Source organism: Berghia stephanieae, chromosome 5 (assembly GCF_034508935.2).
Source record: "Berghia stephanieae isolate SIO BIC M18660-M18661 chromosome 5, UCSD_Bste_1.3, whole genome shotgun sequence".
Taxonomy (NCBI): Eukaryota; Metazoa; Mollusca; class Gastropoda; order Nudibranchia; family Aeolidiidae; genus Berghia; species Berghia stephanieae.
In genome coordinates, this window is record NC_088364.1 from 6,064,268 (window position 1) to 6,079,267 (window position 15,000).

General features: G+C 36.4%; 1 protein-coding gene and 1 long non-coding RNA gene across 2 annotated transcripts in view; one reads left to right on the forward strand and one right to left on the reverse strand.

Moving 5' to 3' along the window:
* LOC144972297 (opsin, ultraviolet-sensitive-like) overlaps positions 1-9,525 on the forward strand; it is a 120,052-nt gene extending 110,527 nt beyond the window's left edge. Inside the window, exons 4-7 of the mRNA XM_078913385.1 lie at positions 1,030-1,163; positions 2,545-2,682; positions 6,468-7,112; positions 7,596-9,525. Of these exons, the coding sequence (XP_078769511.1) occupies positions 1,030-1,163; positions 2,545-2,682; positions 6,468-7,112; positions 7,596-7,633 (955 nt within the window). The 3' untranslated portion in view covers positions 7,634-9,525. The remainder of the gene's footprint in view (positions 1-1,029; positions 1,164-2,544; positions 2,683-6,467; positions 7,113-7,595) is intronic.
* LOC144972298 (uncharacterized) overlaps positions 1-15,000 on the reverse strand; it is a 175,832-nt gene that overhangs the window by 124,396 nt on the left and 36,436 nt on the right. The gene's annotated exons all lie outside the window — the stretch shown is intronic.

Consider the following 15,000-nt stretch of genomic DNA (forward strand, 5'->3'; position numbering starts at 1 on the left):
AGATTTAAAATGTTTTTTTTTTTTTCCCCTCTGGATACGTTTTCATGCTTGTCGGAGAAATATTTCATAAGGGCGTCCGCCATTGGTCCGATAGTTTAGAGCCAGTTACTAAGTTACTATGCGTCATTACGAGGGAAAAGACGTTACGACTGTTGAAGCGTATTGTATGTTGCGCTTTGGATAGGACGCTTGTCTATCGCTTAGCACTTTCTATCAGGTATAATAGATCCAGTTAGACCTCCAACCACTGCTGGGTGGAAAAGGGAGTCAGAATAATTTCGTCTTCACCTGGGAACGACCTCGGTCCCATTTGCATGTGAAGCAACTACTCTATCAACTGAGCTATCAGGATCTCCTTAGCGAACTTATAAATACTTTTATTTATCCATCCAAATGAAGTGTTATTAAAAAAAACATAAACATGACTATTTCTTCTAATGCTAATTCTAAATCCACTTTTTGGGGGGTCCGATCACCCCGACCGATGTGTGCATATATTCAGGTCTAACATCCGAACCCAATTATTATGGGCCTAGTTTAAGATTGTTGTAATGTACAATATTTTGTGTCATTTTTTTTTATTTTATAGATTTCTATTACAACAATGAGCCCATAATGAATCGGGTTGTGAGACCTGCGAATAAGTAAACGTCGGTCTCGACATAATACCAAGGCCGGTTTGACGTGGTGGGTTGTATATTACGCGAGAACCAGAATATTTTTTACTATGTTATGCTACTAAACTATTTAAATAAAAATAAAAATAAAATTCCCTTTATTCATACCATCGGGGAAATTTGTCTCTAGAGTCTATTCCAAAGGAAGACTGAAATTACTCAGGCGTCAGCCACAGTGTAACGTCGCAACTTTGAGCTAGGGCGAGGTGACATGCTCAAGGCCATACAGCGCAGCGAGTAATCGAACTCGGTACCTCTCGGGTACAAAGCAACGACCGTACTGCTGAGCCACGCTACACCCATGTTACATTTTGTTACATGATCAATATTTGTTCTTTCTTTTATTTCTCAGAAACAACCGACTCCGTACATCGTCCAATCTCCTCATCATCAACCTTGCTACAGCGGACATTTTGATGGCACTCGTTGACTTTCCTATCTTTATCATTTCAAGTTTGAAGGGTTGCTGGTCTCTGGGGTTTGAAGGTAAGTTATGTCACGTGGTTGATTGCGTCATTGGTATGCTTGGAATAGTAGTGGTGGTGGTGGTGGTTGTATTGGTGGTAGTAGTAGCAGCAGTAGTAGTAGTAGTAGCAGCAGCAGCAGCAGCAGCAGTAGTAGTAGTAGTAGTAGTAGTAGTAGTAGTAGTAGTAGTAGTAGTAGTAGTAGTAGTAGTAGTAGTAGTAGTAGTAGTGGTAGTAATAGTCGTAGTAGTAGTAGTAGTCGTAGTAGTTTTTGTTGTAAAAGTAGATGACAATGATGATGATGACGACGACGATTACGTCGACGACGACGACGACGATGATGATGATGGTGATGATGATAATGATGAGGATGGTCAGGGATTATATTTCTCACTAAAATCAATCCATCTAATTCAATAGATAGATATAAAATACAAGACTAATATTGAGAATAATGTTTTGTATTGAACGCTGTCTTTTGGCGTCATGATTCATAGGGCTTTCAATAGCACGGCCATTAGGTGTCTATATGAATAGAAAGAAGCAATGTATCACACTGACACAACTTTAGTACTAGACTAGATACAACTATCTTGACTTAAAAGAGGAATTTATGATCTTCACTTTTACAAGCAAAAAAAAAAAAAAAAAAGATAATGAAAATGTTGCTGCTTGAAGCTCGGAGACATAAAAAAACAATACGAACTGAAATAGAAGCTTCAATTTATTAAACGAAGACAGATAATGTAGTCGTTTCGGATTTCCCATTTATCAACAAAATACGATAACTGAAACACTAAAGATGAATGAGAGATGTGAGAATGACGTAGATTTGGTGAATAAACAAAACAATGATGGGAAAGGAAATGGAATGCTCCTTTTAAGGAAGTGCGAATTAAAATATAACAGTAAACATAAAATAATAAAACGTGCAATGAATGGAAACAATTTTTAAAATGTTTATTGCTTCAAACAAAAAAAAGTTCTTTGAATATATCATTGCTGCTTTCAAACCGAAATTGCACGGTTTTATCCTTATTCACCCTTCTAAAGAATCTATTATCAATACGGAAGAAAATTCGTGACAGCAAACCCTGTGACTCTTTTAGTTCCTAAATCCTAGAGAGTGTTTATGTGACCAGTCCTTCGGAGTACCAATAATGAATAGGTTACATAAAGGTGGCAAAACTATTTTAGTAACAGGATGCATAGGCATTTTAGGATTACGGGACGTAAAGGTGGGAGGATGGGTTATATTTTTTAAAAGATGCCATCACTCTGAAACCAGAAGATCATTTACACAAGGTTTGTATTCAGTCTCACAGGATAGTTTTACACTTTCCATGGGATAGGAACAAGTTTTTTGAAATAACGTTTTTCTTTCATATTCTCCTATCCTACAGGGTGCCAGTTTTACGGTATGACGTCATCCATCTCTGGACTGGTTGCCATCAATACATTGGCAGCCATTTCTTTTGATCGATATGTGGTGGTGGTCAGGCGATTGGGGCCTGTGGATCGTATGGCCAAATCGACTATAGGTAAGGGCTGAGCCAAATAGACTGACGTATCACATTTTTTCATTATAGTCTTAAGAGACGTGCACTTAGTTGCAGGTCTGATAACTTATTTCATTTTGGACTCATTGTTGTAATGGAAATTTAAAAACTAACGCAAAAGATTGATTGTCCATTACATCAAGGTTAAATATACCCATAAAAGTGGGCTTGGATGTCAGGCCTATATATATATATATATATATATTATATATATATATATATATATATATATATATATATATATATATATATATATATATATATGAGTGTTGGTGGGTACTCGTAGGTAGGAAAGTGCCCGATAATGATGTTAACGACGTGGATGAAAGCCACAGAAACATATGTTTTGGCCACATATAAACCCTCTTCCGCACTAGGACAGGACTGTCCTGGGACAGTCCTGTCCCGAATCTGTAACATATAGAATTTAGAGAAATCTTCCGCACCTATTGGGACGGGACGAAACAGTCCCGTTGTGTCCCAAGCCGTTGTGAAATGCTACAAAATCAACGGGACAGGACTGTCCCAGTCCCGTGTTCATATCGTTTGTGATAGTAGAAAAATATAGCAGACTTCCGCACTAGGACAAAAAAGTCCCAGACTTGGCGGCGCCGTGTCAAAATTGAAATGCCTGTCTTTATTTTCTGCATCCCTACTACTACTACTACTACTACTACTACTATACTACTACTACTACTACTACTACTACTACTATACTACTACTACTACTGCTACTACTACTACTACTACTTCTTCTACTACTACTACTATATACTACTACTACTACTACTACTACTACTACTACTACTACTACTACTACTACTACTATATTTCTACTGTTACTTCTGCTGCGGCTAATGCCACTAATATATTAATACCTACATCACTTATATTTTGTATTTATTTCCAATTCCATTGTATTTATTTTCCAACAACAGTCCACACTTTATTTTAATTCACTTTCTATACTGCATTACACAGTTCCTTCCGCCTCCCTCTTTTGACATAATTAAGTATGCACCTTTTATAAATTTCTATTGCTCTGTTTTAATTCGCGCTTCCTCACAAAGTAGCATACAATTTCCTGCCCATCAATGTTTTTGTTTATGCATCTTAACAACGCCACTACCACATTATCTCATTCGTCTGTAGTTTTTAATTCATCATGTGTTGTTGATGAAGGGGAAATCCGAAACGTCCATTTTATCTGTTTTCGTATATTAAACTGAAGCTTACATTCAATTTCACAGTTATAATTTATTTATTTATTTCAATTCTGAATATAAAAAAAGCAAGAACAATTCAAAAAATAATTCTATGTGATGAAACCACGTACAGAAGGCATAGCAACATAAACATTTTCGGCAATTTAAAAACGTATGTTTATAAATATAATTTAAGAAGTGTCACACTTTGTGACACAGCAGTACAGTGTCTAAAACCGGTCGCACATCTATTCGGTAACTTGTGGGATCAATTATCTTTATCGTTATTTATTTCGGGAATTCTCAATGAAAATATTTTTAAGTAAGTCCTTCTGAGCCACTTGGACTCATTGTAAAACAAATTAAGTCCTTTAGAGCCTTGTAGCCAATGGTGCAGGAGTTATTCCGGTTTCAATAGCGTGAAGCGGACAATTAACGTATTTGTTTGAAAACCTTTGAACAGGACGCTAGTCTGTAGTCTACCGCAGATTACTATCCCAGCTTGACAGGTACCCTTTTACACCTGAATGGAGTGAGTGATTGGAGTAAATTTTCTTGCTCTAGAAAGTACAAATTGGCTTCGGTCGAAATCGAACACAGAACCTCTCAGTCCAGAGTACAACGCTCTAACCATGGGCCATCTTGCCTCCTAAGCTTATAAATCCGGAACTTATCCATGTCTCTGTGGCATTTAGCAGACAGATAACAGTTTAAACTTTAAAAAAATAAAATTCCCTTTTTCATCCCATAGGGGAAATTTTTCTCGAGGGTCTATTCCAAGTGAAGACTGGAATAACCCAGGCGTCAGCTGCAATGCAGCGCCGACAATTTAGCTAGGACGAGGTATAACCCAGGCGTCAACCGTAGTGCAGCGCCGCAAATTGAGCTAGGCGAGGTGACTTACTAACTGATGCCTTTCGGGTACGAAGCATGCTGACTTTCTATTATCCTCTTGAATGATGCTAGTCCGTCAAAGATTACTTTCATCAGCGAACTGGTAATCATTTGCACCTGGGTAAAATGAGGTGATTCCAAGAAAGTCATTTTAAGATAAGATCGGAGATCACCATAGAGTCTACGGAATTGACCCTTGAGCAATCTTTGGGTCATTAAAGGATGCATCCAATATTGTTTTCTCTTTCAATTTGTCTTTTTTTCCACGTAGTAAAGCACATTTATATGCAACCTCTATTTCATCCATTACTACTACTACTACTATTACGACTACTACATCTACAACAACAACAACAACAACAACTACTACTACTACTACTATTACTACTACTACTACTACTACTACTACTACTAGTAGTAGGAGTAGTAGTAGTAGTAGTAGTAGTAGTAGTAGTAGTATTAGTAGTAGTAGTAGTAGTAGTAGTAGTAGTAGTAGTAGTAGTAGTAGTGGTAGTAGTAGTAGTAGTAGTAGTGGTAGTAGTAGTACTAGTAGTAGGAGTAGTAGTAGTAGTGGTAGTAGTAGTAGTATTAGTAGTAGTGTAGTAGTAGTAGTAGTAGTAGTAGTAGTAGTAGTAGTAGTAGTAGTAGTAGTAGTAGTAGTAGTAGTAGTAGTAGTAGTAGTAGTAGTAGTAGTGTAGTAGCAGTAGCAATAATATTACTCTTGCTATAAGAATATTTCATGATTATATAAATCTTATATAAACAAATCCCATTGTACAGTGTAAAAAATCATTATCGTCATGTCGTATCTTATGTTGATTCATAAAATGTGAATTATTAGAGTTGCAATTGCCTACAAATAAACTTTTGAATCTTGTAAAAAAAAAAATAATGCATTCGCGCAGGTGTGTCCTGGGACAGTCCTGTCCTAGTGCGGAACCCCTTTTGAATAGAAGTTTTCTCCAGTGGGACAGGACAAATTTGTCCCGGGACAGTTTTGTCCTAGTGCGGAAGGAGTCTAAGTGAGTGATCCCATTTATATATATATATATATATATATTATATATATATATATATAAATATATATATATATATAATATATATATATATATTATATATATATATTTTATATATATATATATATATATATATATATATATATATATATATATATATCTATGCGTGTACTCGTCGGTCTAAAGTTTATCTTTCAAATATCATATGATGATATAAACCTCTATAGTTATTAAAAGTTTCAAGTGATTTGGTTTGAGTTTGAGACTTTTTCACGAGTTTGGGTACTTTTAATCTTCCTCAATATATATATGTATTTTTAGCAAACATTTTTTGAAAAAAAGGTGTTTTCTCGGATTCCAGAAGTAAGAGCTTATTATCATCATTGTACTATACAATCATCATCATCATCATCATCGCCCAAACCAATACCATCCCACCATCTATATACATATTCAATTTCCACAAACGATCACATCACTACTTCATCGTTCATTTTTTAAAATTCAAATTCACTTTTTTTTTCTCTCTTTTCCCTTCCCTCACCTCGTTCCACCCCATCTCATCTCACTTCCCTTGCTTTAATCGACCTGAAATACCCCCCCCCCCCCCCCCCAATCGATACCACTCTGTCTCTCATCCCACCCCACCCAGCCCTCGTTATTGCAGTCATCTGGTGCCTCGGCATCGTGTGGTCCGCATTACCCTTCACAGGCGTGTCCACGTACCGCCTTGAAGGAATGGGAACATCCTGCACGTTCAACTACGTGGACCAATCATTTCCTAACAAGGTCTTCTTCATCTGCCTCGTCACCTTCAATTTCTTCATCCCCTTAGCCATTATCATCTTCTCCTACTCCCGAATCTACAACTCTGTGTGCCAAATCAAACGGGAGGTTAAAGTTTTCCAGAGGACCAACAACAACTACAGTTGCCAGAACAATATCAGGAGCGGCAGTCTCTCCAGCGCCATACGTCAACAGCTCGTCCTCAAGGCCGAGATAAAAACAGCCATGGTCGCCATTTTGATTATCTCCGTGTTTTGCATCACGTGGACGCCATACGTGACGATTGGATTCGTGGGCATGTTCTACAACGCCTCAGTCATCACTCCCTCTATATCCATGCTCCCTAACATTCTGGCTAAGGTGGCTACGGCCAGTAACGCTTTGTTGTATTCCATAAGCCACCCGGAGGTCAGAAAGAGGGTTAAAAAGCTTCTGTATATTCAAGTCAATGATTCCTACATTCGTCCCACGTCTAATACGGTACACAGCTCACCGGCTGCATCAAATCAGGGTAAGAAAAAAACTTTAAGCTTTGGGAGTTCTGATTCTATAGACCAGTGCTGGAAAAGCTATTTTTAGTAACACGGCATGGTCACGGTGATACCCCAAATTATGAACACACACACAAAAAATGTTTTTGTTTATCATAAATTATCTATACATACTTAATTCTACCACCATCATCATCATCATCATCCTCTTCTTCCTTCTCCACTCCTTCTTTTCTTTCGCCTCCTCCTTCTCCTTTTTGTTGTCGTCATCATCATCATCATCATCATCATCATTATCACCATCATCAACAACGTCATCATTACTACACAGCACCAAAATAAAAACACAAAAACAACGTCAATAACTACAACAACCTACAAAACAACCACCACCATCACAATAATAATAATAATAACAACACAACAACAATAACAATAACAACAACAGCAACAATAACAACAACTGCAATATCAAATAACAATTCAATTTTCTTTCCATCCAGAATGTTTAGTGGACATGATAGATATGCGTCGTTCATGAACCACCAACAATTAATGCTACAATGATTACGCTCAATACACAAGGCATATCGGCACAGCTACGGCAGCAGCCTATGGCGTCCAAAGATGTTCAGAAGAGAATAAAGTCTCAAGAGTGAACCAGTCGTTCAGCACTTATTTCACATTGATGTATTGTAGTACACTACAGGTGTGCACTTATTTGCAGGTCTGATAACCCGATTCCTTATTGGCTCATTGTTGTAATAAAAATCTCAAAAAATGACACAAAAAGTATTGTCCGTTACAACAATGGTAAACTAGGCCCATAAGTGGGTTCGGGTGTCAGACCTACATATATGCGAACGTTATACACTACTAAACGACTCTGAAAAAAAATCGTTGTATTAAATATTCTGGCAAGAATATTCGTCGATTAAAATCACCCGCATTTTGGAAAAAAAATTTAGAAAAACAATTAAAAAAAAAAAAAATCCAACAAACTCTGAAACTTTGAGAATTCTTCGAAGATATCCTTTAAGTACCAATTTTGAGTGTTTTTGACAAGATCAAGGTGATTTCAGTCGATCGATATTTGAAGGACGATTTTTCTGACCAAATTTATAAAAATGTGTTTTACAGAGAACGAGAGAATATTGGATTGCTTCTTCTTCTTCGCCTCGTCGTCGTCGTCATCGTCATCGTCGTCTTCTTCTCCTTCTCCTACTAATACTTCTTCTTATCAGCCAATGCCACCATACTGACAATAAACGTTGCGCTCTGTTTCATACAATTTATGTACGTATCATGGTATAATATATATTGCCAATAAAATATTATATCATCTGGTATTGTATTCCAGTCGTGTTCTCTAACGGGGAAAAATAACATTTCATTTACTACATACTCAATGTGTGCGAAGACGAATCCTTACTTACGTGTATTTATTTGCAGGTCTGATTACCCAAATTATTATGGGCTCATTGTTGTAATGGAAATACTTTAAAACCAACGCAAAATATTGTCCATTACAACAATGTTAAATCAAGCCCATAATTGCATCGGTGGCATTCGGTGATCAGACCTGGTTAATATGCACACCTAGATCATTACCATTGTCATCATCTTGTGCCATGTCTGTTGGAATAATGGCCGTAAACATGTATCTAATCTATAATACAAAACTTGGTGTATTAATGTACACGAAGAAATCAAAACATTGTTGTTCGTCTTCGAATGACACCATTCTTCATGATCGTTGTTGTTATTCTCATTGCCAAAATATGATCATCAATATTCCTTTTAAAACTATGACTATAATAGGGAAGAAAAGTGTGATGTAAAAACTGTTTCATTGTAAATGTGAAACCACTCTTCCGGAGGACTGGATACATACTTTGTGTCATTCATCTTCTGGTGTCAGGGTGATGGTAGTGATATCTTATTTTCTAGTCTATATAAACGCTGGTAGTCAGTAAAAATCATTCATCCTCGCCAATTTACGTACCGTAATCTTAAGAATCTGCCTATACATCCTGCTACAGGATTTCAAGTTATGACTTTTCTTCCCTATTGTGATCTGCGAACATATTTTATCTAAATGTTACTCGTCGCTCCGTCTAATATCATGGCGGGGTGAACTAGAAATTGAAAGATAACCAGTTAACTGTCATACCGTGATAAAAAGACAAACAAACCAACAACAAATATTTAAAAGATTGTTCAGAAAACTCGTCCCTCAAACTCTTTCATTCTTTTAAAATGACTCTAGTTTAGACAAAACTCTCAAACCTGGGCCTTAGTTAAGGCCTTGCAGGATCCCAGGTTCGAGAGTTGTTTTTTAATTTTTGGTTGTTGTTGCCGAGATGAGGGTAATTTAAATCGATCGATATTTGAAGGACGAGTTTCTAGCCAATTTCATAAATACTAGTTGGTTTGTTTAAATGTCATTTTCTTTATTTCTTTTCTTTTTTTTTTTGGGGGGGGGGGGGGACATCAGTTGGTAGAGCACTCACTTCACCACAGGCAAAAGGACCGAGATCGATCCCGGGTGCAGTCGAATTTTTTCTCTGACCCTTCCCCCTCCCTCCCCCCCCCCCTCCTTCCCCCTTGTCCACCCAGCAGTGATTGGGTAACGGGGCCTAATAGATCTGACGGAAAGTACTTTGCGATAGCCTATAGTCCTATCCAAAGGGTAACAATCGATTTCTATAGTCCGTTTCACACTATAGACACCGGGATAAACTCCGGCTCCATGGGCCTCATGGCTCTAAAGAACTACTTTTTTTCTTCTTTTTAAAAAAAATTAAGAGTACAGCGGTCAACTGGTCAAAATGATTAGTATGTAATATGTGGCCCACCGTCTCAAAACGGTATTATGTCAGGATGCACCAGGTGTCAGATAAGTCTTAGAAAACCAAAATGACCAGATATGTGAGATTTTTACATTTCGTCACTTTCCGCGACGATTGATGATATGAAAAAAATTTTGTAATAATAATAACGGGCTTCCGCCATAACATCAATAGATACAGTCGCCTAGCTGGTGTTCCATGAAGGAAATATAGATCTATCGTGCGGCTATGTGGTCTAGTGGTATGACACTCGCTTTCAGATCGGAAGGTCCTGGGTTCGAGCCACGCTCGGCGCATAGTTGAGTCCTTGGAAAAGGCTCTGTACTCACATTCTCTCACCGTACTCAGGTGTAAAATGAGTACCTGGCTGTTAACAGCGCTGTTTCTGTCCGAAAAAAAAATGTGATATCGCCTAACAAGCGTCATATCCCGTCCTACATGTAAAGTGTTGTTGTTGGCCAGGGACCCTTTGTAAAGCGCTTTGAGCACGTTTAGTGCTCTATAAAAGCTCAATATTTTTTTCATCAAACAAGATGTCTGATGTGAACAGGAATCACCCACGTTGTCCAAAGTGAACAAATGAGGAGGGGGGGGGGGGGGGACGGGGGGACGGGTTGACTTGCCCATGAAAATAAAAACCCCGAAAGTGCCTGAATCGAGGCTCCAACCCGGGACCTTCGGGTCATAGTGCAATGCCTTAACCACTCGGCCATCTCGAAACTCCGACTGGTGATATGAGTTAATGTAAAATAGTCACCTATACTGTCTGCCAGGTGACTCATACACAAGCACACGAAACCAATTGCAACCTTTAACAGTCATGGTATGATTAGGAGTATCTATAGAGAACTCATCACCCAAACGGCGGTCTAACAACAATTAATAAAAGGCAGAGCACGACATCAAACTTCATTCCTCATAAAAAGCATGTAGGTAGACCTAACCTACATAATATCGACAGGCGGGAGGTCACATAAAACGGACATTTTTTCATCTGTTAATAGACAAGGCGTGAAATCATGCCGTGGTTTTAGGTAGTTGAATATGTAACAATTATGTCTTTCTCATTGACAAACTATGATAATGTATGTATACTATATGAATTGTTTTGTTATGATAGTTCTGGTGCCAAGTCATATATTATCGAAACGCATATCATTAACGTTGTCCTCACGATGTTATTATGTAGTTATGTATGATTGTGGAGAAGGATAATATGGACGTGGTAAAGCGTGAGATAGGTTGTAATAGTTGAGAGAGAGAGAGAGAGAGAGAGAGAGAGAGAGAGAGAGAGAGAGAGAGAGAGAGAGATACCAACAGACAGATAGGTGGAAAGATAGACAGTTAGACATATATATATTTATAGATAGATAGATTGATTAATGGACATGTAGAAAGACAGAGAGATAAATGAATAGATAAATATATTGATGGATGAATAGATAGAAAGAGATAAATTCGTAGATAGATAGATAGATAGATAGATAGATAGATAGATAGATAGATAGATAGATAGATGGATAGATAGATAGATAGATAGATAGATAAATAGATAAATATATAGATTGATTGATTGATTGATTGATTGGTAGAGAGTGTGTGTGGTTCTGGGTTTGTGTATATTTATCATATTTTATTAATGTAAATTGTAAAAAAAAAAATTAGAATATTATTATCCTTTTTTAAATATCAAAATATAACCTAGGACGTGCAATTTTCAAGCCGACATCTGTCCGTAGATCGACGCTAACAGTAACGGGTCTTACAAAGATCATTTAGTAATTTCCATTTCTTTTAGAAAGTTGACCTATCTTTTAAAATATAATATATATATATTTTTTTTAAATTCTGTTTTTTATCATTTTAAGACTACATCGAAGTCGTTTAAGAGCCTTTGGTCTTACTGTGATGGCTTTCTTAAAAATATAATAAAATTGAAATAATGAAATCAAAACAATGTAAAATAAAATATAAAATATCAACCCCCAACCCACTCCTTTCATTAGGCTGCTCTAAAATTATCATAAATTCACCGGTCCGCAGCAATTACAAAGTGGAGGACACCCCACTAGCATAGAGCGTGTGATCAAGTCGTGGAATAATCAAGGGGAAATAACTCAGGAATTACCGATAGTTGTAGATTTTGGGAAGGAGTAGCTTTCCCTAAACTTTTTATTTTTATTTAAAATTTAAAAAAAAACGGAAATAACATTTCTCAAACGTTTTGGAAATGTGATATCTGAGGATGAACCGGGTTCTTAACGCTCTCCTTACCAACCATAGGAAAATCGTCACATTCGTTAGGATCCATCCAGCACTTTTATCATTCAGATTTCTTTTGTAAATCACACGATTTAAAGAAAAATGTATTATTAGCATTAAAAACGTGACACTGTGTTGTAGAGTTTATTTTGCTGATCAATATTATGCATAGAATGTATTTGTTGCTTTTCTATTTGAGTAAGAAAAACATATTTTTGTGTTCGGTGGGTTTGAAATTTTGGGGAAAATTCTGGAAATGATTTGGTAAGGAAAGTGTTAAAATTGAAATAACAGCAACTAAATATGAAACTTGGGGTAAGATTACATTTATTGTGGTGGGAGAAGAAAAAGTCCTTCAGGGCCATTCTGTCCATGGAGCCGGAGTTTATCCCGGATTTTAATGCATGACATTGGCAACTGCTTGCTATCCTTTGGATAGGACGCTTGTCTATTGCAAAGTACTTTTCGCCAGGTCTAACAGACCCAGCTATCCATTCACTACTGGGTAGACAGGAGGATTAGAGAAAAAATCTCTACTGCACCCGAGATTGATCTCTGTCCCTTTGCGTGTGAAGCAAGTGCTCTACCAACTGAGTTATTGGGACCCCCTTGTGGCGGAGAAATAATTAAGTAAGTAAGTAAATATATTGAATTTATATAGCACCTACACATCCACGTTAATCGTGCTCTGCGGCGCTTTACATAATAAAAATGTTTTAAAATAAAAAAATTAAAAAACAAAATTAAAAATCACGACAGTACATAATATGCATGAATACAGAAATAAAATCTAAGCAACATCTATTTGATAAAAAATAAGCCTCACGGAAGAACTCGGTCTTCAGACATTTCCTGAAAGATTATAAATTTTCACAGGACTTTGTCCGAGGACTGAGTACATTCCATAGGCGTGGAGCAATGGATGAACAGGCTTTTTTACCGAAAGTGGATTTTGAGGTGGTAACCTTTAGAAGTTGGGACTGAGATGATATTAAATTTCGAGTGGGTTCATATTTTTTAATCAGTTCCTGCAAATATTCAGGTGCCAATCCATCCAGACATCTAAAAACATAGCACAATATCTTAAATTCTATCCTAAACTTCACAGGAAGCCAGTGCAATTCCTGGAGAACTGGTGTTATATGATCTCTTTTTTTCCGTTAATTTTATAAGTCTAGCAGCTTTATTTTGAATTTTTTTGTAGTTGATCAATTTATCTGCTTTGACAGCCAATGAGAAGGGCATTACAATAATCTAATCTGATAGTAATAAAAGAATTAACAAGCATCTTTGTATTATTCTCATCAATATAATGTCTGATTCTTCCAATGTTTCTAATGTGATAGTTAAACATTAACATATTTTTTAAACATGATCTTCCATGGATAACCCTTGATCTCAATACACCCCAAGATTTTTCACACAAGAACTAGGTTTAATAGTATTTTCACCCACTAATATCTCATTTGATAGAGTTGATACCTATTTCCAAAAATTATAATTTCTGTCTTGTCATCATTAAATTTAAGTTTGTTTAGTTCCATCCAATCCTTTATGTTAGCAATACAATTTTCCATATCAGATACTGATGACAGCTCTGAATCATTATTGAGTTTTGTATAGATAGTATGCGCTTGGCTAAGAAGCTCATAACATTGCCATCCGGAAGTATAACGGACGCACACACAAAACCGTGTGTATCCATGAACCTTTATAGTCAGGTTAATACAGTTTAGTGAGCATTACTCATCAACGCGGATGGCAGAAAACAATAACAAAGACCTGAGTGACGTCAACTTAGAACTATCTATACAGCCGAGTGTCATCAGCATAAAAAAGAAAATCAATGGGAAAGGTGGACAACATATCAGAAAGGGGAGCAGTATACATTGTAAAAAGGAGAGGGCTGAGAATAGATTCCTGAGGCACTCCACACGTTAATATGGATGGAGTTGATATATGGTTTGCTATAATTACCGACTGAGTTCTTTCAAACAAATATTCCTTTGACCAGTCCAAAGCTGTGCCACTTATATAAAATTGATCACGTAGTCTAGTCAAAAGTAAAGTTTGATCGATAGTGTCGAATGCAGCACTTAAATATTATGAGCATTGCAGCACTTTTATTATCTGTATCATTTACAATATCATTAAAAACTTAAGTAATGCTGTTTCTGTGCTAAGTGAGGCTTTGTAGACAGATTGAAATTTAACATTTAAGGCATTCGTCTCTATATGGTTAATAAGACGAGGAGCTTTAACTCATTGCAGTCAGCATATTTGGAAAATCAATACAATATCTTACATTGAAAATAAATTCAAGTTCACATTTCTATCATTTTTATTCTAAATCCATTTTCAATGTTCCTAACCATATTTACATAATACCGTTTTTAGATGGTAGCATACAAATTTGTGACGACTCACCAAGTTCCTAGAACTTTTCTCATGTTTAACAGGTTTCAAAGCATAAAATAATATAGACTAGCCAACAATGAAATTCTAACATTATACGTAAATTTTCATGTTGAAAGCACAATAATAGAAGGCCTGAGAGACCCATATGTATTCAAACTATATAAAAAACGACCACTTTGTCTCTAAGTTTTTTGTTTTTTTTGGGGTTGTTTGTGTATGTGTAAGTGTGTTTATATGCGTTATAGTGTATGTGTGTGCACTTGTCTATGTGTATGTGCCTATGTATGCTTTTAATTCTATTCTATGTTACGTGTGTATATATATATATATATATATATATATATATATATATATATATATATATATATATATATTC